General features: G+C 31.9%; 1 protein-coding gene across 3 annotated transcripts in view; it reads right to left on the reverse strand.

Moving 5' to 3' along the window:
• The window catches only part of LOC144842964 (adhesion G-protein coupled receptor G7-like), a 77,087-nt gene that overhangs the window by 52,744 nt on the left and 458 nt on the right, over positions 1–23,885 (reverse strand). For all 3 annotated transcript variants that reach the window (XR_013612207.1, XR_013612208.1, XM_078699590.1), the window contains exons 2-8: positions 21,460–21,720; positions 19,910–20,022; positions 19,098–19,305; positions 18,724–18,825; positions 18,389–18,519; positions 18,148–18,294; positions 17,519–17,876 (exon numbers count right to left, since the gene is read on the reverse strand). Coding sequence is in view for 1 of the 3 variants with exons in the window: in XM_078699590.1 (XP_078555716.1) it covers positions 17,519–17,876; positions 18,148–18,294; positions 18,389–18,519; positions 18,724–18,825; positions 19,098–19,305; positions 19,910–20,022; positions 21,460–21,720 (1,320 nt within the window). In the remaining 2 variants the exon portion in view is untranslated. The remainder of the gene's footprint in view (positions 1–17,518; positions 17,877–18,147; positions 18,295–18,388; positions 18,520–18,723; positions 18,826–19,097; positions 19,306–19,909; positions 20,023–21,459; positions 21,721–23,885) is intronic.

The following is a 23,885-nucleotide window of genomic DNA, read 5'->3' on the forward strand; positions in this document are numbered from 1 at the left end:
TTACAAGGTCAAGTTTGTAATCACTTTAAGATTATTAGAATGCAGTAGAAGTAAAATTGAGAAAAATTACAAATGCAATCAATTCTTTGTATTCATAAAAACGCCATTTTTTATGTTTTTTTTAAAAATTACTTTCCTTAGTTACACATAGAAATGGTTGCTAAGGTAACACTATAGGTAAAAAATGAAAATTGTTGAGAATTGTTATGAACTATCTTGTAAATTTTGATCAAACATTAATAGTTGTAGTAAAGTGGGGACCTGTCCTGTTTTGCATTCTGACCCCTTTTGACCTCAAATGACCTATTTACAAGGTCAGATTTTTTGGGAGGTCTTTCTGTATCTCTTTACACAAAATAGATGTAAAAATTTATAAAAACCATTGACGCAATTATTTCAAAGTTTAACATTATTTTCCATCAACTAAATATTTCAATGCAAAATACTGTTTTTCTGGCAATTAATTGAAATAAACCTGGCAACACATTCTCCTATTTTATCTAAACTATTCGTATGACTCAAGTAGCATTATGACAAGCCATATATACATTTTATTATTGGATTAGCCATATTTAAATTGTGTTTCACGTGTTTTGTTTGTTGATATTTTGTTTGTATTTTGTTGTATTTTTCGTATTTTCCTGGCAACACAAAACCTATGTAAAAAATTTACCCCAGTGTTTTTTTCGTGATTATTGTTGACAAACCTATTGACTATCAAATTACAAAACCTCATTGATATAAAAACACCACTTTGGAAGTTATAGGTACGTTTATGAGGTATACTTTTATAAAAAAAATATTTTTTAAAAACACCCCTTTTTAAAATAATGGTATCAACCAAACTCCATTTTGTAAATTTTTTTTCTACATTAAATGGAACTCAATACATTTTGTTTACACTGCTATAAACAAAAACTGTATACTGTAAGTATTTTTGGTTAAAATAAGTATACAAACTTGTACTGTTTCACTATAGAAAATCTGTGAAAAATGGCAAAAACATCAAAATTTGGATAATTGACCGTTGTCATGGCAACGGAGGCTAAAAATTAAAATGAATGTTGTAGATATGCTTTTTATTGAAATGTCTATTCATGGTAAAAATTTGAGAGAAATCCATTTTTTTACATCTGCCACCAAATCTTTGATTTTTACAGACAATGGCTCTTAAATGTTCATTGATTATTTATTTTAGGTAAATAGGTAGGTCTTTCCAACTTGCCTGCTTCACAGAGTGCTCCAGTGTAACATGATGGACAGGTACATGTGAATGAAGTACAGGTACTAACAACAGGGGTACAAGTACCTCCATTTTGACATTGGTTAACACTACACCCACCAGATGAAACTGAAACATACATAAATGTTGTTTGAATTATTTAAGCTGATTGAAATGAATAAACAATACAATGTGCAAGGTAAAGTAGCAGATTATGTTTAATTATTGCATACGTACCAACACTTCCGTTTTGGAAAAGGAGACTCCCGAATTTTAGATTTGTCTCCTGGCTTAAAATCGCAAATTGTTCTTAAACAATTTGAATTGGATTTTTGTGTGCCTAAAGAAACGGATATTTTAGAGCGACAAAGTTGATTTATTTTCCATATTTTTTTTGTTTTGTTTTTGTACATTGCAATATTTGTTGTTATATGTGTGTCCATAGAAACAGACAATAATTATATAAACATAATTATACTTAGTATTTATGCAGTATTAAAGGCATTAAAGACAAGAGAAAAACTTTCATTTATTTATTTATTTATTACCATCTTTACTGAGGGTAGCCTATCCAGTTCCGAAAAGGACTGATCATTTAGGGCCCTCGATAAAACATACATACAGTACAACACATAAAATATTAAATATTCAAATGACATAATATAGGCCTATAAATTGGTGCACTGAAAATCAAGCATGCTTGTCTGTAGCACAGTAGGAAAATAGTAGAAAAGAAAATGTATTTGTGTGATGTTTTTAAACTTACATGTCTCACAGAACTGTCCGCTGTAGCATGTTGGACAGCTACATGTGTAATCAGTACAGGAACCAGAAACCTGGACACAACCAGCTCCATTTTGACAAGCATTATTGGAACAAGCAAGTACTGAAACATTGAAGTTATATATTACTTTCTCTTGATATAGTTGTTTTTTAAATACTTTTTTATCTACATATTGTGCTATTTATAAACTTGCGTGTCTCACAGATATCTTCCAGTGTAGCATGTTCCACAGCTACACAAGTAAGCAGTTAAGTACAAATATTTGATACTGATATCATTCTCTTTTCTATTTTTTTAAATCTTTAAATAAAATATTGCAAAATTAATGTTGGTATAGTAGCCTCTTCATGTTGTTTTTTTTAATAACATTATTAAACAATTATCATAGCAAACTTTCATTTGTTATTTTATAATTCATTTTTTTTTTTTTGTAGATTGCAATATTTTGCTTTAATTTTAATTGTTGTGACAAAACGTAGCTCATACAAAGTTTGTAATTGTAGTTTTTGCGTCAGGGAGTTGAGTAATTAGATGATTTTTGCCCTACTCTGACGTAATTTGTACTTTATAATAAGTAAATTTGAGAATACTTGCGAAAAAATTCGCAAGTAGTTCTCGGGTGTGACTCGAACCCAGCCACTAGCTAGCCACTAGCCATCAGCGCAAGCTCGGTGGTCTAGAGGTATGAACGCCAGGCTAGTGATCTGGAGGTCGTGGGTTCGAGTCCTACCCAAGAACTACTTGCGAATTTTTTCGCAAGTATTCTCAAATGTACTTAGTATAAAGTACAAATTACGTCAGAGTAGGGCAAAAAACATCTAATTACTCAACTCCCTGACGCCAAAACTACAATTACAATCCTGTTGGTGCAGTACCCGCTGCTTACTTGGGCTCGAATCTAGCCACTAGCCATCAGCGCAAGCTCGGTGGTCTAGAGGTATGAACGCCAGGCTAGTGATCTGGAGGTCGTGGGTTCGAGTCCCACCCAAGAACTACTTGCCAATTTTTTCGCAAGTATTCTCATATGTACTTAGTATAAAGTACAAATTACGTCAGAGTAGGGCAAAACATCTAATTACTCATACAAAGTTAACACTAACATTTAATAGTGCACAATTTATAGTATTAAACATAATAAGCTTAAAATAAAATGTTTTTTTATTTAAGCTGATTTAAATGAATAAACAATATAATAAACACATAGAAATAATTGCTTGTGTTTTTGTACACTTTGATTATTTATTTTAGGTAAATAGGTAGGTCTTTCCAACTTGCCTGCTTCACAGAGTGCTCCAGTGTAACATGATGGACAGGTACATGTGAATGAAGTACAGGTACTAACAACAGGGGTACAAGTACCTCCATTTTGACATTGGTTAACACTACACCCACCAGATGAATCTGAAACATACATAAATGTTGTTTGAATTATTTAAGTTGATTGAAATGAATAAACAATATAATAAACACATAGAAATAATTGATTGTGTTTTTGTACACTTTGATTATTTATTTTAGGTAAATAGGTAGGTCTTTCCAACTTGCCTGCTTCACAGAGTGGTCCAGTGTAACATGATGGACAGGTACATGTGAATGAAGTACAGGTACTAACAACAGGGGTACAAGTACCTCCATTTTGACATTGGTTAACACTACACCCACCAGATGAAACTGAAACATACATAAATGTTGTTTGAATTATTTAAGCTGATTGAAATGAATAAACAATACAATGTGCAAGGTAAAGTAGCAGATTATGTTTAATTATTGCATACGTACCAACACTTCCGTTTTGGAAAAGGAGACTCCCGAATTTTAGACTAGAGGGTGCGCGAGCGAAGAGGGCGAACCCTATATCAATGCTTCTTAGTACGTTCGTGTTCGGATCCGCGATATGTGTAAAGAATAAGTGTCACCGCTTAAAGCAAAAATTCAAAACTAGACCACAATGTAATTACAAAACTTGCAGATTTATGGGTTCATTGGGAACTTTGAATATTATGAATTAAACATTGTTTTGTGAAATAGAAAAAAACCAGAAAAATATAACATTCTGTTAAAAACATCTCAATAGTAGACACTTTTGTATTGAAGAAAAAAGATATGATATACTTCATATACATTGTAAAGTGTTTCTTCTAAATAATATAAACAAACCTGTTTCACAGTTTTTCCCTTCAAAGCAACTCTGACAGCTACAAGTATATGAAGTACCAAAGTTAACACAAATTCCATTATTAAGGCATGGGTTTGGCGAGCAGCGATTTACTGAAATATTAAAAGCAATAAAAATGCTGGTTAACAATGTTGGCGTACAAAAGTCATAACAATTGTACAAAACATTTTTTATCACTATAGAAAAATATTAGTAATTTGTCAGGTTGTTTTGCTTGCTTTTCCAAACGACACGAGAACCGTCCCTGGAGCAAGAACCTGACCCCACGTTTGTATGCATAGTACACATGTTCCAAGTGTATTAATTTCGTTTGTGTTTATTTTTCCAGTCAAACATAGCTAGTATGTTAAGTTACAGATTAATATTATTTATGATACTGTGCGTACTAGTACTGGTGCACCACAAGGTACCGTATTGGCACCTTTTTTGTAGACTCTGTACACGTCAGACTTTAGGTCAATATCCTCGAGTTGTCCAATGATAAAATTTGCGGACGACTCGGCTATGGTTGGACTTATTAATAACAACAATTCTTCTCTGTACCTTTCTGAGATTATTAGATTTACCGATTACTGTGGCAACAATTTTCTTGAACTAAACATAAATAAAACAAAAGAAATGCAGATTGATTTTCGAAAACATAATTGGTCTGACAGTATGGACCTGGTATACATTAAAGGAAAGGAAGTAGAGATTGTTAACAATAATATTAATAAGTGTCTGGGAGTAGTGTTTGACTATAAGCTTAAATGGGTGGATCATGTTGACCATAGTAAGAAGTTAAATACAAGACTGTACTGCTTGAGGAAACTCGTTTCGTTTGGGGTAAAGCAGGATATTTGTAGAATCAGTGATGATATCTATTTGGGGTTATTGTATGTTGGGCTGGGAATATCTGTAAGGGGGATAAAGACCGAATTGAAAAGGTGCTGGGTAGAGCGGAGAAAGTAATTGGTTTGTCTGCAAACGCTTGACTCTTTCTACAGCGAAAGGCTTGCCGATGTGTATTATGCTATATTGGAAGACACCAATCATCCTCTTCATAGCAACATTATCGGCTCTGTTATCGTTAGAAGTGGTAGGATGAGGACGGTGAACGCACAGACGGACCGTTACAAGTACTCGTTCTACCCAGCTGGGATACGACATTATAACAAAAGATTTGTTAGATAGTTCTTTTTTCCTTTATATTTATTTTAGGCAAGCCAAGATATGAGCACTGTAATTTCCATTATAGTGGATAATAAAAGGAATCTGTATCTGTATGTTTAATGTACAACAGGCCAAAAATGCACAGAAGAAATTAGAACATTTAAATGGAACATCATTGTGATTAGCAGAACCTCCACAAACGTATATCACACTTGATTTTTTTTTATAAGGCTGAATAGATACATATAACCATACAAATGTATTAAAAGACCAAATTGAACTTCTATAAATTGGTTATAATGCATAATACATGTTATAATTTGTCAATTTTGAACTTTGACCCCTTATATCTCAAAAACGCTTCCTATCCTGATTGATTACCTAACTGGAACAGCTAATATTCGCCTGGTAGGGCCCGGTAGCGCCCGGTAGGGTTATATGATATAAAATGATACCAAGCAAATGTTATTAACACACTTTAGTGGTAAATTTAACTTAAATATATTTTTATTTTCCAGAAACAATTTAAAATCAAACTTTTCGATCGTCCCAACGCGTCAAAACATCGGTACATCACTTATCACCAGAGGGCGGAATGTACAAATGGCACACCCATAGTGCCTTTAACGTTTTGACGCATTGCGATGATTGAAAAGTTTGCTTTGATTTTAACTTGTTTCTGGAAAAGAAAAATATATCTAAGTTAAATTTACCACTAACATTTGCTTGGTATCATTTTATATCATATAACCCTACCAGGCGCTACCGGGCCCCACCAGGCGAATATTAGCATGACCGGCCTAACTAAGGTTGAGAGATTGCCTTGGCTTTTTGACTAAGATGGGTTGAGATAATTAATACTACACATTGGTAATGTGTTTTTATCGTCCATCATGCAATTACTAATTTACTGTACCAGAATTTGAACATACAACAATGAATGGCATTACTGTGAACTATAATGGTGAAATTAATTTACTAGATATAAATTAGAGTACCTTCTTCACAAGCAGCTTGACATGAAGATGAGTCTGCAAAGTTGTTCTCATTTCCATTACAATAATAAGCAAATGCTTCACAATTTGAAGATGTGCTGTCGTAGTAATATCTTAATTCAGCAATGGCACCTACACATGTATCTGGTCTCCACTGGCCAATGGTAATGCACAGATTTCTGAAAGAAACATTTTTGTAAGGCAAAATTATATTAAGTAAGGGATTTAGATAGGCTAGCTTAGTAGCCTCTAGTAGGCCTAGCCCACTACACTTGGACTTAGGCCTAGATTGGTAGACGACAGCATGTATTAATTTGGATCTACATTAATTAATTAATATTGCTAATGGATATAATATTACCATTCTAGGCTATTTATGTTTCAAAGATAGTGTGTAGGCCACTAGGAAAGATTTGGATTTTGTTGACGCCCTCTATGAAGAAAAACTTTTTGCCATCATCAATTGTCAACTCATATCTAATACATTTGTATGTGACTAGTCAAAAGTGCAAATTTGAAAAAATAACAAAATATATATTTAAATGTAAAAACGAACTGTAATTGTTGTATAGTTGTTTTTTGCTTGTTTTCTTTCTCGGTATTGAGGGGAAAATTTTGAGTTTTTGGTGGTGTCCCTGAATAGGGAAACCCTAAATACTATTTATTAATGAGATACACCATTAAGTGGACAATTTATCGAAGGTATTACTGTATTTTGGTTTGGTCAGGATTCTTAGCAGCATCCAACACGCAGCAGTAGCCTACAATTAACAGCCACTTAAAACATTTTTTCAAGCAGGCCTATCATAGAAACTTACGAGTTTCACATCTGGTTCCAGTATAGGTACTTGTACATGTGCATGTGTAAGATGTACCAAAATCATTACAAGCTCCACCATTGAGACATGGAGAACTGTCACACGGACTGCTGGCTGGGAAATAAGAATTTATACTTATTAGTATATATTGAGTACCCTTCAACTAAATGGACATCAACAAAAGATTTCTACAGCGTTAAAAACAAACATTTCACAGTTTGTTTAACCAACTGATTATACCTGTTAAATCTCTCTCTTATTTCTCTCAATATAAACGAACATATAGGCGCATCCCCTTGTCATGAATTGAGATCATGAGTTGTGTAATACGGTAAGGCCAATGTTGTACTTATTTGTGTAGCAGAAACGACATTTAATTATAATATTAAATAAACCTACAAACAAACCTTATAAGAAGAGAAAAAATGATGCAACACACTAAGCACTTCATTAGTTTTCTGTAAATCTGTAATATGAAAAATTAAACTTTTGTAAGTAAGTTTAGTATTAAATATATTATATGAGTAATGTTTTTTATAAATCCGATGATAACAATGATGATGTTTGTCATAATTAGTCCAACAATAACCTTTAAGTATGTAGCTATTGGTATCATGTGTGGTTTGAAATTGTTTTGCTGGACTATATCACAATTCATAATGTGTTCGACCTTAGATGTTTAATATAATATTTTCTTCAGGTCTTAAGTATAGTATTAGTTAATTCCACGATAATTCCAACTATAACAAAAGACCTTTGCAAGTAATCGTTTTTGGTCGAACCTAAATATGGAATAACCTCCAAATGGCATTAAACATTTGGAGATACATTTAATTTATAAACAGTATATAGATTTTATTTTAAGCAATGTTGCAATTGATGGATAAGCAAGCCTGCGAGCTATAGCCTAAATCCTTGCCTCCTTAGATTTCCGTCTGTCTTGTTTTTGTTACCTATGTTTAAATGTATTTCGATTTTTTAAGGCTAAATAAAGAATGAATGAATGAGCGGTTGCTGATTATGCTTATTATTCTAGAGAAATGTGCCATAATAATCGAAGTTTTTTAAATCTTATATTAAATAGCATATAGTACGGGTTATTATGTCTTCCAGCTCGACATTTGTGCCAAAATAGATTTTTTAAGCTAATTTTGTTATTCTTTATATGCTGAATCCAAAAAAAGTTAGGTGCCACATAGTAATTGGGCAATAAAACAAATCACGTGACCAATTAAGGTCAAGAGGTCAACATTTTTTACCAAATACTGTACTGTTTGGTATCGTTGGATAGATATTTTTATTCTGAATACAGTTTTATTATGTTTGTTTGATTTTCATTCTACTTTGTCATTGTCCATTTATATGTTTTATAATATATTATATATTATCTTAATACTGAAGAAGCACGGTACCGGATTACACTTAACTTCAATGTTAAGTTTCCGAGTTAGGCCTATTTAAAATCAAAATAACTATAGTCCGCGATCAAAGGTGAAATAAACTGTTATCAATTCACATCTTTGTTTTGTTTCGTTGGATAGCTTTTTAAATACTGAATCTATTTTATTTTTAGTAGTCTAAATTTCTGAAAGTTCCCTTTGATTTTTACGTATGGTTTGTGATTATCGCAATATAAATCCTAACTATACGTTGTTATTATCAAAAGTCACATAGAATAATTAATCAAACTATACTTGGTAATTTAACTTTAAGAACTTATCGGAAAGAAGGGAAACAATATCCGCTTTTTGTTTTTTGTTTTGTTTTTTATTGATTACCACACAAACTTAATATGATAATTAAGTAACAATAAACATAAGAAAGAGGTGTGTCTGGTGGGCAACTAAGTTCAAAGAACTTTAAGGCTTACCAACCAGAAAAAGATACATAAACATAATCACATAAGACGAGTAAGATATGATAGTAAGAATAAATAAAGTAAATAATAAGTAAAATATAAATTATTAAATAAATGAATCATAAGTGTATAAACTTTAGCATTTGCATAAGTAATAATAAGTTAACGTAGTATTTAAGTACAGTTCAGATCAAAAAAAAAACTATTTAATTATTTATCATATTCAGAGACTAAAAGCTTTTTGTAATTGTAATTAAAACTAAAGACTGTAAATATTCTGTTTAACTCTTGTGAGATAACACTCCAGAGCTTAGGTCCAACATAAAAAAACAGAGCTTTCCAGCAATATTCAAATTAGTTTGAGAAAAAACAAAATTTATTTTACCTGCATTTCTCAGTTATATTTATCAAAAATGCAGAGGTGTTTTATTAAAGAGTGCGACCAGCTTCGAACACACACCGGTAGGGGATGGAATCGGCTTTTCAGTCATCGGTGCTTTTTTAATTATTATTATTTTATTGTTCTCGGTCATGATCCCATTGTATCCGTTTGTTGTTCGTATTTGTATTCTTATGAGTATGAGCATATGCCACCGATTTAATTTACCTCCGCCAAGGAGGTATATGTAATCGGTAGCGTGTGTTTGTTTGTTACTTGGCAAACAGAATTTTGCCAAGTATAGTATTTACTTTGTTTGTATGTATGTATGTTTATATGTTTGTTTGTTTGTTAGCACGATAGCGCCTACAGTTTTCAAGTTATCGTTTTTGTGTGTAGATAGGTATATGCTTTCAGACCATGCCTATTGAAAATCAACAAAATTGGTTTATTAATAACTTCACAAATAACAAAAATGATATTATTTTCAGAACTTGATTTAATGTACCTGCTTTTTAATGGAGTAATCTTAAAAAACCTATTTCTTTTAAAATCCACCCGCTTGTTTTTCGCGTTGCTGTTCCATTGTTAGTCAACTGAAGCTATTGTTAATTGAAAGGCTTGTCACAAAACCATTACACCAAACTCGCATACGCATGCTTGTAGTGAAATTAGCCTAAATCACAAACAGCATTAAGACACACACAAATATATATATATATATTTTCCCGGAGAAATCTTATGTAGGAGGAGAATTTTACTTATGCACTCTCGGAGTGTCTTTCTAGTTGTATATTCAATACATTATGTTATCATCTGAAACGGTGGAAGATTATTCGCCTAATTATATACAGTATAGATGAGCTGTTTTCTATCCTGCTACAACATAGACACCACTGCACTGGATATAGTTATAAATAAAACTACATTAACTAGCAGATAAGACAAATCTAGATTACTTTCCAAAGTTACGTTTCTGCTGTAGTAGTTGTATGAACTTGCTCGAATAAAAGGTACTAAAATCAATGACTTTACCTCCAAGATCAATCAACATGTTTGCATCGCAACTAATTTACCTGCAAAGCAATGGTTGTTTGATCTTATTTTTTACTTGCGAAAACCGGGCATATCTAAGATCTTAATAGTTAAACTTAACTTATACTAAAGTATTTTCACACAATGAAATTGTTATTATAACCAGATAAATGTTACCAACATTTGAATGAAATTGTAAAACCAATAAGAAAAACCGTATTTATCTTTTACATATGTGACTTTAGCCTACTAATTGGTTCAATGCGTGTGGGGTATTCTTTTCTGTAGGCCTAAGCATCAACAAATTAGTATATTCATCACGACCTGGTTGATTTGATGTTCATAAAACGACCGAAACTATAGTGTGGGTGTATGTAAGGCAATGTTGTAAAAATGTATTGTAATTTAATAATTGGGACTTCTAAACTCACGAACCAATAAGTGCAAATTCTTCTACTCTACTGGACCGCAGAGTAGCAAACAAAACAAAATTAAATGAAACGCGTGTATAAAGAAACCCTAACAAAATAAAGTAGGTCTCTCTCTAAATTTATTGAATTTCTAAGTTTACTTTAAATACGATACTTTGATATACAAAGTAAAAAAATTACGTTTCAGAGATACGATTCCTTAGTCACTAAAATGTTTAAAAAGACAAGTTTATAGAGGGGCGTGCAATATCACTCTCCTCATCTAATAATAACAGCTCTTCTGTAAACTGATTCATCTTTCACCAATAAATAACAGCATTCTTGTCCGCATCCAAGCCCCCACCACCTATTTTACCCGAAGGAGGTAATTACTATACTACTATATAGGCCTACTAAACTAGTACCAGTTTCCGATGATTCGAGATTTACTAATAATTCTGTTTTTCTAACCGTCCCGCATGGAAATTGATAGCTAACCAATACAGTCTGATAATGCTATGAAATGTTTAAAAAAAATGGAAGAACAAAATGCTATTAATTTTTACCTTAGAAAAGGACAAAAATACTAAATGTGTTCTGCTGGTTGTAATATGGTCACTGAAACTAACTATTATATATATTTCCTTTTCACTGGTTAAACATTAGTACACATAACCATTCAGTTGACAGACAGATCGGCAGCTCCCAATTGTCATTTAAAATGCCTTTATATATGTTCACACGAAATATGCTATAAGCTCCACTAAACACCGATGGGCTAGTACTTAACTCATGACCTGGTTTCATTTGGTATAACAATTAAATGTACGATATTTACTTTATGATGGTTCCTGATTATTGTATTACATGCATGTTTTAAAGTACAGTACAACGTCTTGTTGCGATAATCTTCGGCGTACAATAATGAAGTTATATATTCCAGATACGCACGATTATAATGTATAAATAAATATTTTTATGATAGAGTAGGGAATTCTTTCCAGTTGTTTTTTAAATCCGAATTTCTTTACGTTGAACAATTCATGACGTACGTTATTTATGACAGGCGAACGACAATGTCAATTAGTCTACATTCATCTGTATGATGGATGAAACTAAGCACATTTGTTCGTAGTATCGTCGATCAAGAGCTTCTCTCGTCCAGTGCCCACCCTGACCACAGACAAAAGGCAATGCCATAAGAGTCAGCAGTGCTGATTTCAAATGTCTGATGGGACCCCAGCTTCAGTTGTCTAACATAACTCGATATTGCCAGATGGTCTCGCACCCAAGCTCTAAACGTTGCTTAACTTCTTCGGTAATCCGAATTAAAACATTATTTACTAGTGCACTATTTATTAACATTAAAAGGAACGGACTGAACAATCATATAGGCCTAAGAGCGCAGTTATTGTTAGACACAAACAAAAAGTAATTTAATCTATTTTAGTGTTACAGATTATACATTTTTTCAAAATTCAAAATAATTAAATAGTTGTCTCTATAGAAGGAATCAATTGTTTCACTATGGGTTATACGAAGGCCTAGTTTAGGTAAAACTGTCCATTAAAAAATATATAGCAAATTGTTACTTTTTCTCGCGATTTAATTTATTAACTTGGCTTTCTGAATGTGAATCATGTCAAATAGTTACATTTGCTGATGATACATGTATCACAGGCTTAATTGTAAACAATGATGAGAGCACTTATAGAACTGAAGTTCATAATTTAGTTGGTGTGACAGAAATTGTCTTAGTATCAATGTACAAAATGTAAGGAATATTTGATCAATTACCTTTAGGTATCAAAGTCAGTGATGTAGGCCTACAACTAGTGAACATAAGTACTTAGAAGTATGGATAGATGAAAAATTGTCATGGAATACTAGCACCTGCCAACGTATATGCGAAAGCAAACCAAAGATTGTACTTTTTGAGATAATTTAGAAACTTTAAGATTGGTAAAGATGCTCTATATTTTTCACCAGGCTGTGATACAGTCCGTATTAACTTTTTGCTGTACTGTTTGGTTGAATAGCATAGGCCTATCTAAACACAATTTAAATAAATTACAGAGAATAATCAAAATGGCTAAGAAGGTAATAGGTGCAGACGTGCATCTATTCAGGATATCTGCAATAAGGCTATAGAGAAAAAGCTAAAATGTATCATTAATGACAAATCCCACTCTTTTTAATTATTTAAACTTTAGTAAACCCGGTATCCCTTGCAAAAGGAAGACCGAGCGTCATAATAATTCATTCCTTTCATGTGCAATTAGAATATTTAATAAGCATTTTAAACAATAAGTGTTCGTTATTTTAAAATCCTAATCTTAATGCAATTTTATCAAGTCCAGCTTTTAACATTTTTACTGTTTTGACCTTTTACTGTTTTTACATATTTTATTATTGTGTTTGTATGCATTTGCATGTAACTATTTTTTAACATTGGAATACGAATTTCAATTACTATGTATTTGACAGTAAATTTTAACTTGAACTTGAACTTTCTTTCAGTATTGCTCTTTGGAACTCAGTCATATATTGAGGAACCACGGGAAAATTGAAATGGGACATGGATCAGGCAATGCAAATTGTCTTTGAATTCAAGATGTTCAAGTCCGGAATGTATTTTACATCTAATCAGTTTGGAACTGCTTAAAATCGAAAATGTCTATAGGCTATTTGGCATACGTTATACTCATTTGAACACGAAGTGTTTTTATATTTGTTATTATTATGTATTCACATTAAAAAAAATAAAATACTGTAGGCTACTGTTTATTAATCTGTGCATCATATCATGTGTACATACAGTAGTAAATACACATAGAAAATAATCAATATTCAAGTATACATTTCTGGGTAAAGGAATTAGACCCTAGACAAGTTACATTTAATCAATGTGTACCACCTAAATCACCAACAAATACATATACTTTCTGCTTTCTGAGAGGACGTTACCTACTGTTACCAGTAATATGTGTTGATAAAATTACTGAAAACATTCCCTAAACTAATAATATTTAGTAATTATTTTCATTTAAAACCAAATGTAAAAGTGTTTTTTATACTGTATTTGTTATTATGTATTCACATTTAAAAAAATAAAATACTGTAGGCTACTACATAAAAATAAAATGTTTATTAATCTGTGTATCATATCATGTGTACATACAGTAGTAGATAAACATAGAAAATAATCTCTTTCATAAGTATACATTTCTGGGTAAAAGAATTAGGCCCTAGACAAGTTAAATTTAATCAATATGTACCACCTAAAACACCAACAAAATAATATACTTTCTGCTTTCTTTGCCAGTAGGCTTGAGAGGGCGTTATCTACTGTTACCAGTAATATTTGTTGATAAAATTACAGAAAACATTCCCTAAACTAATGAATATTTAGTAATTATTTTCAGTTAAAACCAAATGTAAAAGTCAACAAAATGAATTAAAAAAAAAACAATTATAAAACAATAAGTAAACATATGTTTAAAGGGTCCTTTGATTACAATCGTCATATTATATATAGTTAATTAATAGTTGTTGTGTCCATTGTTTGATGCTCATATGGTTTAAAATCTTGACTGGTCAAACAGAAAATCTTGACTGGTCAGACAAAAAATCTTGACTGGTCAGACAGAAAATCTTGACTGGTCAAACAGAAAATCTTGACTGGTCAAACAGAAAATCTTGACTGGTCAAACAGAAAATCTTGACTGGTCAGACAGAAAATCTTGACTGGTTAAACAGAAAATCTTGACTGGTCAGACAGAAAATCTTGACTGGTCAGACAAAAAATCTTGACTGGTCAGACAGAAAATCTTGACTGGTCAAACAGAAAATCTTGACTGGTCAGACAGAAAATCTTGACTGGTCAAACAGAAAATCTTGACTGGTCAAACAGAAAATCTTGACTGGTCAGACAGAAAATCTTGAAATGGTAATTACTTAATAAATTGTTATGCACTATGTATTGAATTTTGTCTACCTAATATTATATAAGCAATTCAAGCATTTTGTTACCGCACTAAATTTTCTGAGTGAGTAGTGGTAGTGGATGGGGTTCGGGGATGAGCAAAAAAAGTCACTGCAATTCAAATAAAAAATACTAATCTAATGATAAAGCAAGTTAGTTTCGCGATATAGTTACGTCAAAGGGTACATTTTGCTTAGAGAGAAAAAACTTTTTTGATTAATAATCCTGTTTTCAAAAGTAAAGAAACCCCTTGTAAATGTTCTGTTGAGTACAACCAACAACTTTAAAGTGGTATTTTGTTACATATCTACTTATTGTAGATGCATGATAATTGGTTCTAAACGATGATTAATTCCAAACATATTTCTAAATATACTTGCCCAAAACACTCAATAGTGCCTTCTTAATGTCTAACTCACTAAGCATGTCTGGTTTGGCTACTTGACGGGTTAGTGCCAAGTTCTAGGCTACCTTGAGAAGTGGAAGGCAGCTCATTTGTCCCGGTTATGATCATACAAATATTTTTCCAGTAATTTCTAACTTCTTTATTTCTAACACAATACATCACAAAAATGAGAAAGCCCTGAAGAGTGTTAAAGATACAGAATAATAGGTTGTTGATTCTGGAAGCCTCTCCAATCGCAAAGAATCCAAAAAGCCATGTCAAGCCCATTACCAAGGTGATACTAATTCCATTTTGCAGCATTCGGATTCCATCATTTTTCTTTTGCCTTTGAAACTTTCCATGTTGGGACAAGCTATGCATCACCAGAATAAACACCATTGCGTTGAACAGCAGTGCAATAGCCACAGGAACAGCAACACTTACATACATTCGACTTAAGGCCAAAAAACAACTGGGAAGAGAGATAATCCATTTATATTATTTAGATCAAAAATAAGTTCAATACAAACAAATCAATTCCAACACTTGATTTAGCAAAATTAGATATTTATAAACATGTTTGCCGCAATATAATTTACATTTTTTAACTTTTGATCAACATTTCGGAACCATTTTTTAAATTTGACCAATAATAAATTATATAATATTACTGTATTTTTGTAAAATTATAGTGCATTACTTACTGGTTATTTTCATCTACATATTCATCAGTATTCACAAAGATTGTGGCCAATACAATAACAGCTGGTGCTCCTGTAAGAGACAAGTTGTATTTCAACACTCAAAACTCACTGTGACCATTTTACTGTATGTTTAGTTAGTATAGTATTTAAACTCACCCCATGCAAAAAGAATGGATTTCAACAGAAAATTGGAAACATGGGAATTCAAGACTTTCACAAACAGGTAATACATCATTACAGCTTGTACGGTCATCCAGAAGATTGAAGAAAGCAGAAAGTAATGCAACATCGCCCCCACAGCAGTACACCCATATTCATTGCGCTTATTTTGGTCGATTCCTGCAAGGAACACGATGTACAGACACAGCAATGAGGCACATAAATTACACAGGATTTTCTTCGGTTCAGCCTTTCTTAAATTTCTAAAAAAAATGGTACAAAAATCATATTTAGAAAAAAAATGTAAACATGTATAAATCCAACAAGATTGTTTTAAAGAAAAATGATAAATCAATTAAAATAATATATAGCTGTTGATGATTATTATGATTATCTAGGACAAGTAGACATGGTCTAGCTTAAGAAGTTAAACAAAGGGAAGGGCTCTATACATAAATGTTTATTTTTCAAAGGATATTCCATATACTTACCTATTAGCTAAGAATGTTAATAATGTGATGCTAAGCCCTGTGATCGATAGAGCTAAACCTATTTTGGTAATTAATTCAAGAACTGTATCATCGTCATGAGGGTAAAAATCCTATAAAGTACAGTAAATTGGCATTAGAAAAGATCATTTAAAAAAAACAAACAAACACGGTGATGATCTGTTATTTATAGAATGTAATAAAAGAATGGAAAATTAAGAAAGAAAGATGTTATATATACATGAATTAAATGATTGTACCATAAGAACAGCAAAGTTAGTGAGATGATCGCAATTACAGTACTGTCTATCTCTACCATCGAGGGATCCACTAATGAGAACACATCCCTCACTTGACCACCCTCCAATACCATTCTCCAATGCAAAATCCCAAAAAACACATTCAGTGTTATCGTTTTCCTCAGTTATCTACAAAAGAAGAATGCAAACATAGGCCTACAGTATACTATGACAATTAACACCTTGGTTTTAGGTTTACTTTCTCTTAAGAAAGATATCTGAATTTATAACATCCAATGATTTATAAAAAAAAACAACACCCAAATAAAAGTTTGCTCTGTATTCCTAAACTGTAATAATTTAAAACAGTGAGAAGTTAATTTAGAAGACAACAATTTGAATATTTTTCAGTTTTAAATAATTCTTTTATTTTTTTAGTAATACTAAAAATTACCTCTGCTGGAATGAATGTGGTTGTGAGCGGCTCAGATAAAGAAATTGAATCTGGTGTGTCTGGTACTGAGAATGAAATAACTTGACCATTGGGTCTCCGCTTCAAACTGTCATATTGAGGTGACTGAAATAGCCTACTATTTCTGTATGCAATAACAACAACCCGAAAACTATCACTGCCTAAATTGAACAAAAACAGATACGTTGAGAAAAAAAACATCAAAATAAATTAATGAAATATACTGACCATGTAATTATGAAGATACAAACACTGACCATTTTTATTCATAATTTCTGATGTGATAATTGGTGGTAATTCAATAGAAACTTGGACATCATCAGGCACCATATTTCCTTGTAAAGTTGTGACATCTTCCAGGCCGTTTAAACCATCTGTTGACCCATATGCTAATCCAGTGCTGCTTACATCATCAGTATTTAACATCTGTCCAAGCACTGCAACATTCATCATACTTTCTTTATAAACACCATCTTGTAGTCCAACTTGCCCGATCTGTTTTTCTAGTGACACAAGAATGCTTGTTGGTGCTTGCGACATCATTTGACTTTCCATCAAAATCTCTTCACCTATACTAAACAGGTTATCTACTGAACCAACCATTGATGATGTCACCTAATATTGATATTTAACAAAGAAATGGATTTAGTTTTCTAGCCTTATGCCACTTTTCCATTTACTGAACTGCAGTGCAACAGAATTATGAGGATTTGAAATTGTACTACGGAAGCAAATTTTTCTTTATCACAATTTTTTATATTGAAAAAAGCTTTACAAAATGTTACTTCAAAATTGTAGAAGGAAAACAGGGAAGACAAGATGATTATGTTTTCTTTATTACTTTTAAATTGGTTGTTAACTAATTGTACAACTACGAAAAACTAACCACTGTAGAGTTGGAATTAACAGCCACAATATCCTGCAGAATAACAGCTGTACTTTCAAGTGCACTGTCGGTGATCTCATCAGTTCTCAAAGTTATGTTGTACACATCCTCACTTACAATCTCAACATTATATTCTGTTACATTCATCTAAATGAAAAAAATGTCTTTGTTTATCACAGTAAATAAGGTATTAAAACATCTACAAGAACATTTAGAGATAATATGAGTACAATCATCTTACGGCTACTATTCTTGCAAGTAGATCTTCTGCAGTTGCCTCTCCTCCACAGTCTGATATCTCAGGTGTAGAATACCACATAGCTGTACTCAATCCATCACTAACACAAGCCCAATTAGCCGCTGGCTCACCATCTAAAACAAGAAGTTTACATTTTATGAAATTACATTTGCAACAACCAGGAACTAATATTGTGATGTACACAGATATAGTGGATATAGTGGATGCATTGACATGACGTGACCCTTATGGGAGAAGCATGTAGCTGAAAAGTGTAACATCCGAGTACACAGCGCATAGAGATTGTATTATGCCCTATACAAAACTATACCACTTACAATCTTTTTTTGTTTCATCACACATTTCTTCTGACTCGGCAGTGTGTCCAACTAATGTATCAGGAAATGTATAACCATTATATTCATCTCCAAAGCACATTTCTGTGAAGACAAGTCATCATTCTTACTTCTTAATGTGCTAAATGTGTAGATATTGGAATTGTTAAATATTATAATTCAAATTATTTATAGTCACTTTGTGACGAAATTCTCAACTGGTCAGTGGATAATACAATAACAACTGTCATACATACACATTCACTAAGTACAGTTATGAATAAACTTATTATGTCAGGTATTTAGAGACTGGATTGGTGGGTGGTTGAAAAATGTTTTGTACATCAAAAAAAACTATTTATTGTAATTTACTTTACCAGCAGTTTTAACATTGATAATGTTCGGGTCAAAATATCCATTTGAATTTATTCCAACTTGCAACAGTGATGACAATAAAATATCAATATAGTCTTTTGGTGAAACATCTAACATGTACACATAGAAGTTGAAATCAGCAATAACACTTCCTGCTTGCAAACTTCTCACTTGTATGTAAGGATCATTTGGCAATGATGAGTCATTCAACTAAAAATATAAATAAATAAATAGTTTTGTATCATTGTATTGTGGTTTATGTACAACCTTTTTCACTTTTTTCTAAGGGGTGGGTAGAAAAAAAAAGTTAAATGTTGAATAGAATGACTAATATGGGAATGTGAACATAAATTAGGAATACCAGGGCATGGAAAAGTTTCCTAATAATAATAAACTGTAATTTAAATATTTCAAAACTGTAAGTAAGGCTACATTGAACAAATTTTAAAATAATATTTTGCTATTTATCTTCAAATCCCAAAATTCCTTGTCTGCTTTTATTATATTATAACTATACTTTCCTAAGAGATCTTGCGATCTAGTTCAGAGTCTCTACTCGCTCATTCCATCCATCCGTCAACAAAGCATTATGGATTTTGTTTCTTTTCTTGGCCTCTGTTGCCCTTTGGATTGGTTTTACAGTAGTTTTCTGCTTTTTATATCTTTTGTTAAGCGCATTGAGGCTTTGCATAATGCACTATATAAGTTAAATTTATTAGTATTATTATTTAAATCATTATAGGAGATGAGTTCAAATTGTATTATTTGTTATTTTAAGTAAAGTTGCTTTCAGAAATTGAAGTAAACAACTTACAAATGCTGTGATAGTGGCAGACATCTCTTGATAATCAACACTAGATGGATTCTGCAAACTTTCAGTAAACTCCAATTCTTGAAATATCAAAGTGACCTGAAACGTTGACACTCCTAAAGACGATATAGCATAACAAATTGACATCATAAGTTCAATTAATCGTGACAAAATCAAATGTGTAAATAAATAAGACACAGAGAACCCCACAAAAAATAGTATGTTTAAAAACCATTGATAGTTGTGGTTTGATATGGAAATTATGATTCCACTGATATGAATGAATATACTCACCAATAATAGTTTGAGCAGCTTTAAAAGGGATTCGGCCACAGACAATTTCGGCCACAGACAATAATACGACAATATCTATGGAGCGCCAATGGTGCCGTTGGTGGGGAAACAATGACGCGACAACAGCATAATACAGTAATATCGATTTCATTGTGTTACCTCTTTGCTTTTTGTTTTTACACAGGAAAACAACACGGACAAACTCAACACGGACAAACTACAAATGTTGCAATTAATAATCACTATACAGTGAATTTGAAATAAAAATACCAATTACATATTTGAGGGCTATTTATATTTTATTAGAAATATATACAAGAAGAAACGAGGAGTTAAGTAAATGATACTAAAGTTTATGTTAAATATAATGTGTCGGGGTAAATGATACTACAGTAAAGTTTAAGATAAATAATATATATATATATATATATATATACAGCAAAATGTAATTTGTCTAAGTGATAAGAAACGTTATATATAGTAACTTTATTCAAAAACTGAAAAGTAACTCTCAATTTCTGACAAGTCTTGTAATCCATGCATTAATATGTAACATTCCTTAATGAAAAATAAATATATATTAATATAAGAAACGAATTTAAATTATTACTTAGGCCTATACTTATTTAATGTGTACAAATAATTTTGTATTTTATGTCTAAAGAAAGGAATTAGAAAGAATTATGCAAGTGATAATAAAACTTTAATGATATAAACGTTATTGATCGTAAACGAATTAGTACGTAGGCCTATAATATATAATGTTTCTTGGTAAAATAAAAAAGATTTGAAGAATTACTAAAGTTATAATAAACGTTAATGAGAGTAAGGTTTAAGATAGATATAAGAAACGAATTTGAACGTAGGCATATACGTATATATTTAATGTGCTGGATTTCGAATGTAAATTTGTAGGCCTAAGAAACGAAGAATTATTAAAGTGATAATAATGTGGTTCGAAAATGTTTAATAAAACAAATTAAATTAATTGTTTGTTTTTCGTCTTTGTTTAAGAGCGCATTGTGCAAATAAAATCAAGGCGCTAAAAAAAAACAATACACAGATTCCTCAAAGACGATCCGTTTCGGTGTCATAATAAATCATAAGTTTAATTAATTTTATACATTATACAAAATAAAATGTGTAAATAAATAAGACCCAGAGAACCCCAAAAAATAGTTTTGAACATAATTTCTATGATAAATGATATTAATAGATGGAAATGATGTTTCCACTGATAAATGAATGAATATACTCACCAATAATAGTTTGAGCAGCTTTAAAAGAGGTGCTGATAATGCTGGAATGTAGACCAACACCTGAGCCACTACACCAGTAATAACCTAGTGCGTCAAACGACATTAATATTGACAGCACTTCTTTATTTACAGAATCAGTAATAGGAACATCATCTTTGAACCATTGCCAATCAACAGAATTGTCAATCTTACAATAGAGAGACACTGTAGTATACAAACTCACTCTATTTGAAAGTGGAGATCTTGAAACATAAGGAGGATCTGTAAACCAAAAATAAAAGTGCTAATACTTTGTTTCACATCTCTGTGAAGTTGGTTACTAGTTCCTAGTTCCTTATTCAATTAAAGGGACAGTCACAAATATTTGAAAAAACAGATTTTAATACGTAATAACTGTCTAATTGAGTTGTTATTGCATCAACATGTTAGCCTTGACCTCCTCTACTTCTTGCGGTCAAAGTTCAATAACGTTTTATGCATTTACGCCCTCTACGGCGAATAAGTAACTAGCTTTTACGAACGTTATAACACTTGACCTACTAAATATTTTCAAAATATTTTGGTATAGATCGATGACCCTTGACCTACTCTAACATTTTCCACCCTAGTTCCGCGAACTTTTTTGCATCTACGCCCTCTACGGCGAACAAGTAACTGGCTTTTACGAACGTTATAACACTTGACCTACTTAATTTTTTCAAAATAATTTGGTATGAATCGATCACCCTTGACCTACTTTACCATTTGCCACCCTAGTTACGCAAACTTTTTTGCATAGTTTTGCTATTATAACGTCTATAAGCCTAAACCGTTTTCAGGTAGTTTTTAAAAACATTATTTCAACATTTATTTTTGTGCGCTATAGACGGGTACTGTAGAAAATATAGATTAAAAAATATTGCAATCGATCACAACTGTTGTATTGTGTTGAAAACGACTATTATCACTCAAGGACTAATGTGCGCTTTTAATTGTTAATTAATAAAGGATTATTAATGAATATGTTTTCAGGTAACAGTTGATATAATGAAAGTACAAAAAAAACACATTAATGCCTATTTCACTTAATTGTTTAGTGGGTACTGTACTAATATAGTTTAAAAATGTTACTGTATATTGTGTTTAAACATGGAGTAAAGAATTGTTAATTGAATTGTTAATTAATTATTAATGAATATGTTTTCAGGTAACAGTTGGTATACCGGTAAGGAAATTATAAAAAAAAAACACATTAAAGGCCTATTTCACAATATGTTAATTTTGTTGTTATAAAGTCTATAAGCCTAAACCGTTTTTCACACAATATTTCACCCAATTGTTTAGTTTGTGAGGTATAGACGGGTACTGTAAAATATAGTTTAAAAAAGGTATATTGTGTTTAAACGACTATTATCACACTGAATATTGTGCGCTTTTAACGGCAACAGTATTAATGAATATGTTAATTTTGCTGTTATAAGGTAGTGTAAACTGTTTTTAAGTAACAGTTGCTGTAATGACATTTGAAAAAACCGTCAGTACAAACTTGTTTGTTTGTGCGCTTATAGAATGGGTACTGTAAGCAAGTTTACAAAGATATTACATTTGATCGATTGCAACTGTTGCAATTACTGAGAAAAAGTAGGCCGGCATAACAGCATTTAATGAAGTGGGGCGGTATTGAATAAACTATGCAGTGTGTCGTCACATGTTGACGTAAGAAGTTATTTATTAGTTTTAGTTTATATACTAAGATAGAGTCTACTTTAAATGCTGTTTTAATTTCAGATAGTTATGTTTTACTTGTGTTGAAAAGTCTTAATGAATAAAACGGAATAATGACTTGTGGTTATCGTTTATAACCAAACTGTTGTATTTGTGTTTGCCTCAGAAGTTCTTCTAAAATCGCATGTTGTGTAACAAGTCAAAACAAAAATATAATGAATTCGCCGTAAAAGTACATAGGTACAAGTTCGTGGAACTAGTTTGGCAAATGGTAAAGTAGTCAAGGGTCATCTACCCATAACAAATTACTTATTCGCCGTAGAGGACGTAGACGCAAAAAAGTTCGCGGAACTAGGGTAGCAAATGGTAAAGTAGGTCAAGAGTGATCGATTCATACCAAAATATTTTGAACAAAATTAAGTAGGTCAAGTGTTATAAGGATCGTAAAGCCAGTTACTTATTCGCCGTAGAGGGCGTAGATGCAAAAAAGTTCGCGGAACTTGGGTGGCAAATGGTAAAGTAGGTCAAGGGTCATCGATCCACACCAAAATATTTTGAAAAAATTAAGTAGGTCAAGTGTTATAACGTTCGAAAAGTCAGTTACTTATTCGCCGTAGAGGCGTAGATGCAAAAAAGTTTGCGGGAACTAGGGTGGAAAATGATAGAGTAGGTCAAGGGTCATCGATCTATACCAAAATATTTGAAAATATTAAGTAGGTCAA

This window comes from Antedon bifida, chromosome 1 (genome assembly GCF_963402885.1).
Source record: "Antedon bifida chromosome 1, ecAntBifi1.1, whole genome shotgun sequence".
NCBI lineage: Eukaryota > Metazoa > Echinodermata > Crinoidea > Comatulida > Antedonidae > Antedon > Antedon bifida.